The 9,522-nt window shown below is 34.2% G+C and overlaps 1 protein-coding gene across 1 annotated transcript in view; it reads right to left on the bottom strand.

Annotated features, from left to right (window-relative positions):
- The window catches only part of LOC106458239 (cGMP-inhibited 3',5'-cyclic phosphodiesterase A-like), a 286,487-nt gene extending 277,171 nt beyond the window's left edge, over positions 1-9,316 (bottom strand). The window contains exon 1 of the mRNA XM_022384675.1: positions 6,803-9,316. Within this exon, the coding sequence (XP_022240383.1) occupies positions 6,803-7,678 (876 nt within the window). The 5' untranslated portion in view covers positions 7,679-9,316. The remainder of the gene's footprint in view (positions 1-6,802) is intronic.
- Between the last annotated feature and the right edge of the window lie 206 nt (positions 9,317-9,522).

Genomic DNA, 9,522 nt, shown 5'->3' with positions numbered 1-9,522 from the left:
ATAACGTTTCGACAAGGTTTTGTCATCATCAAAACCTTGTCGAAACGTTGTACATTTGCTGTTATGTTAAACTTTTATTAAAGTTTTTCTTCATTACCCATTCAAGGCGTCTCCAGACATTAAGATATACAGCTGCTAAATTATCCTTATAAATAAAGCGCAACGAAAGAAGTCTAACTACACTTTGAAGATAAACTGTTAAATCGTTTTCATCAACATCTGACTTAGCTCCATCGGCGCTACATAGTGATACATCACAATCCAAGCACTATTTCAGTATTTCATACATTTTGAATTGCTTTGACATCACACATGAATCCGAAGCAAAGTAATTCAAATCTATCTCCAAATTTCATTTAAATAATCTTAATTTTTATAGTTCAGCTCTGCATTAATTTGCTGACTAGATTTATTTGTACAAGTACATCATATTAAACTATTGAAAACATTAGAAATCTGTATGATTCAAACTCAGCTGCTGGTGAGTTAACTTCAGAATAGACTACACTGGCCGCTGTAGTTTTCTTTAATTTCACTATGATGCTATCAATAAACCTTATGTTTGGTATATTACTGTTGTTTACATTTTCAATGTTACACTACTCTCTAGTGTCGGGAAAAGTTTTGTGTGTATGTGTGTTTAAACTAGCGCATCTACTTGTTGATACAGAAATTTAATATCCCGGTTTGGATACCCGTGGTGGGCACAGCACAGATATCCCATTGTGTAGCTTTGTACTTAACAATAAACATACACACAAAAGTAATATACATTATTTAAATGAAATATAAAAACGTTCTACCAGTTCCAATAATTTTCGGCATCACACAAACAAAGAATGATCGCCACAAGGAAAGATAAAATGTTATTTTGTTTAATTGTTACCACCGAGATTGCAGATTTTTGTGTTAGTCAGCAATCAAAATTTCCAAAAACAGTTATCCTTTGAAGATAGTCTTCCAGGTTAATTTTCTTTAGGTGAAAAAATAGCATCTTTAACATACATGCTACGTATTTTAATAACAATATGTTTCTATATTTTGTGGCCGTGAATATCCGAATATCCAATGTACAAAATGACAAGTTCCGGAATCTTATTTTCTTGCCACCCAGCGACACAGCGGTATGTTTGCGGACTTACAACGCTAGAAACAGAGTTTCGATACCCATGGTGGGCAGAGTACAGATAGCCCATTGTGTAGTTTATTGCTTAACTACAAACAAACAAAACAAGCATATTTTCTATAGTAATGCGGAAAGTCTTCTTTGGCTATTTCGATGTCTTTTGTTGTGTACAGTTTTCACTTTATTTCAATTCTTTGTCAACTGTTGCTTCTGCTGATGTACTAGGAACGAAATATTAAATATGCCATTTTTTACGATTTTGAGTAAGATTTCGTTGTTGTTGTTGTTGCCGCACCACACTTGTATTTCTATAGCCTTTTACTCATTTTGTAAATAAGTCAATTTTGACAGCCAGTTCGCGGAAGAAAAAAAAGACACCCATGTTCGCTGGTTTGTTTGTTATGGATTTCGCGCAAAGCTACACGAGGGCCATCTGCGCTAGCCGTCCTTAATTTAGCAGTGTAAGACTAGAGGGAAGGCAGCTAGTCATCACCACCCACCGCCAACTCTTGGACTACTCTTTTACCAACGAATAGTGGGATTGACTGTCACATTATAACGCCACCACGGCTGAAAGGGCGAGCATATTTGGTGTGACGGGGATTCGAACCCGCGACCCTCAGATTACGAGTCGAGCGCCCTAACCACCTGGCCATGCCGGGCACCCCATGTTGGAATATGATCAATTACGCTTTACACGTTTTTTTTTTGTTGTTGTTGTTGTTGTTTGTTTTTTTCTCCAATCAACAATAAAGATACTATAACGCATACTTTCCGAGTGTCAGTTAGCTTATAGATTGAAAATTAATTGTGTGGAAGCTAAGTTACATTATTGTTGACGTTGCTTGGACAAGCACGAAAACTGTTTTATATGCGCGTATTTTGGTCGAATATGTTCTAGGAGTTTAAGGAACGGATACAAGGCATGTAAAATACTATAAGAGCAATATGAAAACCCCAGAGCCATAATCGTGTAAATGAATGCTTCCAGATTTCTAGGTATCACATCAAGAAGGGAAACTATTTGGTTAGCACTTGATTAGCTAGGCGTCCAAAACGTAGTTCTCAGTAAGGTGCGAAAAAAATATTGTATTTTTAAAAAGAAAATGAAATTAGTTTTATTACACACATATGTATACAATTTGTTTTTTGTTTTTTTTGGAATTAAGCACAAAGCTACACAATGGGCTATCTGTGCTCTGCCCAATACGAATATCGAAAACAGGTTTCTAGCGTTGTAACTCCGCAGACATACCGCTGTGCCACTGAAGGGCTTATATATATAATAGTGTGGCTAGTAAGTGCTAAGCTTTCAGTGAGATGCTACCGCATTTAGTGGCACGTCACTCACAGGAGTACAAATTTCCATTAATTTCTACTGTAACATGTTTGTGCTCCAACTGTTAGCTAACCAGAAAAAGGAGCTGCAAACATATTTAATCAATTATTAAAATTGCGCTGCACAGCAAGACGGCAATGTTATGAACAGTTCAGAGTGAGATGGAAAAGCTTTTGTCAGTGATATAGCACATAATGAAGGTGGAAATTTTGGAATTTTGCAGCGTACCGCAAAATGAAAACTTGCGCCAGTAATAATAACATCTGTAAACATTAAAGTGTGACTAATGTACACAAAGATGTTCTACTTCACCTGTCAGGAAACTGTCATTTTATGTTTGTAATTTGGTTGAAAGCACACCCATTTAACACTCATGAATTGTCACCAACTGAACAGCGAATTTAATCATGTCTCATTACTTCGTAGCATAGATGAGATGACTGGTAAGCTTGCTATTGTGAAAGTCTAATGCATATTTCATTTATATTATTCGTACAGTTTATTATAGGACCTAAATAGTGTTTAGTACAAAAATGTTTTTCTATTACTTTTTGTACTAAATTTGCACGTTTTGAACCCAAAACAATATAAAATCCCTTATAACATTCAAATATACTTTAATCTCCACTTTCGTCTGTAACTATAATCATGAATATTGCTTTAAAGTCTCTTGTTTGGAGAGTAATATCTCCGTGTAATTGACTCAGGTTTGCAATAATAGTCACATGTGTAATATGCGGGTTTTTAGGAATTTACGCAAAACATGTTAAATAAAACAAAATTATCTCCTGTCTCATACACGAAACGTACACGTTTTAAAGTTAATAATTTTTCATTAATATGTTCTTTTGCAAGTGAATAAAAATTGATGAGTACTTTTGTTGTTCTGAATTAGCACCACAAATTAAACATAATAATGATGTAAATATTTTATATTCAATATATCACATTTGTAGATGAAAAAAAAAATCCTTAGTCGAAGTTGTCACTAGGTTCCAAGGGCCCTGCATTGAAATATCTATTAATTATATGGTTAGAATGTCTACATCTATTTTATATTTTCCAATTTATATTGCTCAGTTTATTATGTGAGAGCTAAAAAAATAGCAATACTAAGATTTAGCTGTAAAATAAATTATCATTGACTGAACTAGCAGACTAAAACAATCAGATAATAATTCACCACTCCTAACTCAACATAACTTAGTATCAAACTCAAAAATAATCATCTTTTCTAGTCTAACTTGCGTTTTACATTACTCAATTCCGGACATTAAGCCACACCCATTATGCAAAGTCAAACCTTCTTTTGGCCAAACAATAATGCAAACGTCTAAAGTACAAATATAGTCTATAATAGTAATGATGCTAAGAATTTCTACAAGATTAATATACAGAAAGCGAATCTGCTCTAACTGAATCCTGACGTATCCAGCCACAAAGCTGTTTTAGTAAATTATATTCTATATTCCTCTACATTCCCGTTCATGAGTACAACCTTAGTTTCAGGGTCAATGTATTATCGTAAATAGTAATCTCCATGGGAAATTCGAGAAAACTGGACTTCACTTTCTTTATCATATTCAAAATACAAGTGCTGTACGAGAACTACAAATATATATAAGCAGTGAGACTTTTTTTCACAAAATGATATGTTACATTTATGCCTATTTATGTAAATAGTTTTGATTAAGTTTTATAAGAGATAATATATTAATACAAGAAACTTTTTACTCTTACTTACATTGCATTGTGTCAGGTGGCTGTTAATTCTCATATGTCTGTTATAACTCCGAAAATAATAGTTTTATGTTGTTCAAAATAATTTACATCCCCACTGCCAGTTTTCATTGCACAGTCTAAAACTGGATCCATGCAGAATTATACCGAAGCTACTATATATATATAATGAGTTTCCATTCAAATTTACTTTCAAAAATATAAATATTATACCTTCACAGAAATTACTTGCGTGGTTCATTATTACTTGTAACAAAAATGATTATAACTTTCAGGGTATAACGAAAATACGGCTCAATATCAGAACATCATTTTTACTTGCAAATGAAGACCAAGATATCTTTAGATTTAAAACATTGCATTCAGAAACTTATAAAACAATAGTCCTTGTCAAAAACAAACACATTCAGTACTGTTATTGATGTATAGAGATGTAAATAAACGCCACATATGTTGCTTGCATCTGTGAAATACATGTGCTTTGTAAACGTTATAAACCGGACAAAAACTTTCATTGTCCATTAAAATTATTTAAATATTGTTCCTGTATTTACATAGATGTTAACGTTAATAATTAAGAAATTTAAAGACAATGAAATATTCCACCACAAAAAAACTGTTTCGTATTTAAAACTATTTTCTTTAAAAAGATATTTTTAACATCACTAAATATTAATAGCCGATTTTACGAATTACGTGGCCTGAAAACGAAACCAACTGTAAATTAGACTTTTCAGGATTACACAGGCCTGCGAATTTAAGCTTCATAAAAGTTTTTTATTTTTGGTTACAAGAACGGATTTTCCATAATTCAACTATACAGATTTCGAAAATAATATTCATTTTTTTCTATCACATAAGGATTTTTTTACAAATCGGGAAGAAAAAACTCTTACTTAGATCAAATTATTATTTCGTTTACCACAATGAATATTTTTGTTATTATGTTTGTTAATAAAAATACAAAAAAACTGAAGAAAAGGGAAGAACATTGATGTCAAACGAATATGCATCCTTATTCATCCTGATTTTTTTGTGTGTGAAATCTACGTCTTTTAGTCTCAAAACTACGTGTTGTGGTCTTTCTTTTAGGTATTGCGTTATGACGTTTTGTGAAAAATCTGTACGTGATGGAGAAAAATAAAAATCATTTTCGGATTCAGCGTACAAGAATTACTGTAAAACATGTAAACATTTCAAGACAATAAAACCATCGCAGGCCTGTGTTATTAGAGCAACATAGACTACTCACAAATATTTTCAAAACACATGAAGTAATATATAATGTTCCTAAACATTTACACATACAAAATGTAACATATATTTTCCAACTTCCAGACCTCTGATCATGACGACAGTTTCAGTTTATGTTTTACTAATTCACTAAGATTCTCTCGATTCACCACGACTTTAAGAAGCATGAGGTTTGAGTACTCGTTAGAGGATAGTTTTATGGTTTGCATAGTATCTTATATGAATCCACAGGTAAGACTAAAAAAATTTTTATTACTAGAAGAACTATAATATAACAAATACTTGAACTACGCCGAGACCTAACATCTACTTTACTTGAATTTAAGCTTCTGTTTTATTCGGATGGAAACTAATGTACCAGGTTCTTTTTTAATCATGAATCAAATCAGTGACAGTAACTGAAGCCAACAACCAGTGTTTGTGTGTTCCGTAAATAAGATATACACTGTTATTTCTTTATTTTACTTTCATTAACACTACTGGTTACAATGTTTAATCTATCAAATTTTTTTACATTTTAATTTTATTTCTTCTTATTATACTTTTCATTATAGAGATGTTTTGCAATGTTAGCTTTATACACATAGGACTACAACGAATAACCTACACTGGCCGTGTTTCGTGAGGTATATTTTGGGATTAAGGCCGAAAATATCGTTAACAAAAATATATTTAATTATCTTTGCTCATTACCAGGTTGAATTTTAGTTTCGCTCTAAGTAAGCAACAAGTTTTGATAGGAAGTTAATAGTAATCTGAGAAGTAAAACATTTTTTACACCTTCTTCTTCATCACGACTGACTATGTTAATGTCTTCCTTAATCGTTTCCTCTGCCCCCCCCCCCCTATTTCAGTTTGATGCTATTTGCCGACATCCTCTCATAAATTGTATTTTAGTGGAAATATAAAATCCAAACTGTTTTGTTCAAGTTAATCAACTTAAGAGTTATTGTCAACTGCATTAAAAATAGAGGATATAAACACTAGCGTTATCGGCTATTACACATAACACTTACTTACATGTATTAAACAGCATATTTTGAAGGTCATGGCTTTAGTTAATAGTGTGTGCTTAGAATGTGACATGTCATTCAATATCTTAATAGCGATAAGAACTCTGGACAAAGGTGGATCTTGAAGGATCATTAAACTATCACTATAGTGTGTCCATTTTTACCGAAATTCAAGTTTTCATTTGTTTATTTTTTTATACACTAGTTAAACTTTTCCCGTCGTTTTGGGGTACAAATAAATGTAATTTTCGAGAACGAACACGTTTTTAACAATTACAATAACTTAAGCCAAGTTACAGTTGGTGCAAGGATATCTCTAACCAGTCTTACCTGCCCATAGTGATACCGAGAAAGGGCTGGAAGAGAGGTTCGTCTGGGTTTCCCGTGACCTACGACGTGCAGTCCGGCATAGCTGGAGGTCCGACGCCGACGAACAGCTAGAATTCTCCCATCCTGGGTGACGACAGTTGTAATAGGAGGATGCAGCGTTGTTTCGGTATGCTTGGCCAGTAAAACGCCAAACAGTCCACATACGTTGGACAAGAAAGGGATTACGTACGCAGGCAGTTCGGACAGACATGACAGAAACAAAATTCGCACGATGGTAAAGAACAAGACTACTTTAACACTCAGCCGCCCTGGAAGGTTGGCTAGGGAGGCAGCTCCTGCCACCAACGTCACGTAAATCAGAAGTTGGCTTACAGCTGTAAGACTTAAGCCTTTAGCCGAATCTGGTCCAGTGACAGGAGTTTCCGAATCAACCAGGCTATCATAGTCTTGACAAATACACTGTCCAACAATTTCACCTAGAAAGCTTGCACAAAATAAGAAATAAAAACTTGTAGCGTTGATTTTTTTCCGCGTGTACAAAGCTAACAGGTAATGCGCGCAGACTACCGAAAAAATGGGAACCGCGAACTTACAAAAACGCTGAAACAAGTTAACTACATCACAAGCTAAAACAGTGTACGCCAAACAACAACAAACTACGGCACTCGCGCCGTACACGATCGCCGCGCGCTCCGGCAACAGTTCGAGATTTGATACGCCCAACCAGCTAAGGACAATGCTATGTTTCTCTCCTTCAAGAGGCTTAATTAGCACTTGTACATAACTGTTATTGTCAGCTGACTCAGAATCCAATGAATGACTGTTTTTACGAGAGGAGTTGCGTCTAACAAGATAGCTCTGGTTGCACGAAGCCATGATCACTTACCCACTTCAGTTCATCTCCTGTGATCCGTCGGGCGACATCTGAGCGAATCGAGTGTTGTTAACAGACATGAGTTGAGGCGCAAAGCACGCTGGGAACGCAGGCTGACCTTCGCAAGTACGAGAAAAATGATATCATGGCCGGTAGTTTGAATCTGTTGACCTCGGTATGGCTGACTAGTGTAGTAATATTTTGTGTAATTGGAATTTAATAGTGTGAGCTTGATGATTGAGTGAAAGCAATATATGTGTAAATAAACTGACTTTAATAAGATTTTTTTTTCATTTAGGATAATAAGTTAGTGGTTTAATACGTAAATTTAAAACAACGAGTGACCGTTTGAAGAAAGAGAAAAAGCGTGTTTTCGTTCACACCTTATGGTATAAAATAAAACCAAAACATCTCCATCAAGAAGAGTCCTACGCAACACATACTTAAGAGAGAGAAGCGTTGTATTGATCCTTGGAGCAACGTAACCGCAGTGGATCTCAGGATTAAGCTGACAAGCACATTGGAAAATATTTGTGTGTTGGGCACATGGATTTAGTGGAGCTCAGCAAATCTGTTCTTTCAATTACATCTGAACTTCGCTTTACTTGCCTTCTTTGATTGCAAGATGACAAAACTAAATAAGTCAAAATAAGTATTAGCTGGCTTACCGCGTTTGGAGATTGAATTTGTATAGCCTCCGGCGTTGAAGGACAAAACTAATGTTTACATTAAGAGCTTTTCGCTTATATAGTCTATTTTACCAACATCGCCAGCCTAGAAAACAAATATTTCTTTTAAGCTTCAAATTTTTCTCATCTTCTGGTTCTTGGTACTGTGAATTCTTCAATTTAAACACATGCATTAATATTATTTCTATCTGAATCATCTTCGTGATCAGAAACAACACTTCCGTGATGAAAGAAACATTCTCTAGGCCAAAGAAAACTAATGAAGAAGCTACAATATAGCCTGTAAATATACTTTAATTATATAGTCGTATGGTTTTCTAGTATACATAACAAAGTAAGACAATATATATAAACACTTAGTGACAACTGTGTGATGGCTTCATGTATCTGATACATATTTTCATTACACGAGAAGGCTTGAATCAATAAACTATTTGGATAACAAAACAAGCATCCAGTTTATGCTGACCGACGCTAGTCGGTTTGTTATCATTTTGTTGGATGTAGAAGGTTATTGTTATCTTTCCTTAGATGCTACTGGTTCGTATCCCGTTATTTTAATATTAATCCATTTTCTTGTATAACCTTCGTCTGTGACATGATAGGATATTTCAGGTAAATCGGAATCACAGATTTTTGTATGTCTATTGTATTTCTAAATTACGTATATCGTAATCGTTGTATGTGCTCGTATTTGCTGGTAATAAATATTAACTAATTAGAAATAAGTCGTAATTAGGTGTTGTATAAGCTATTATAACCATGACAACAGTAAGCACATATAAGTTTACCTTGATATCGTAAACATACTTCCTTTCTGTGTAATATTAGGCTATTAACCAGAACAACGATAAGTATATATATAAATATATTAACTTACCTAGCTATCGTGGATGTACTTCCTATCCGTGGAATATTAAAAATAAATAATGTTTTTTTTTTGTTTTTTTAAGCGCAAAGCTGCACAACCTGCGCTGTGCCAACAGTAAGGATCAAGCGTTATATCCTCTCTTTCTTCCTGCTGAGCCATATAAAAGAGATTTCTTATGTGATCACACTTATACAAGTTTTTTTATTCTGAGTGTCACCATATTTATCATAACTGGCAAGAATGATTAAGTACGTAGCAGATGCTCTATGTAACCATGTGCTGGTTA

Source organism: Limulus polyphemus, unplaced genomic scaffold (genome assembly GCF_000517525.1).
Source record: "Limulus polyphemus unplaced genomic scaffold, Limulus_polyphemus-2.1.2 Scaffold21, whole genome shotgun sequence".
Classification (NCBI taxonomy): domain Eukaryota; kingdom Metazoa; phylum Arthropoda; class Merostomata; order Xiphosura; family Limulidae; genus Limulus; species Limulus polyphemus.
Note: the sequence above shows the minus strand (reverse complement) of the source record. Positions and strands in the feature narration are given on the sequence as shown.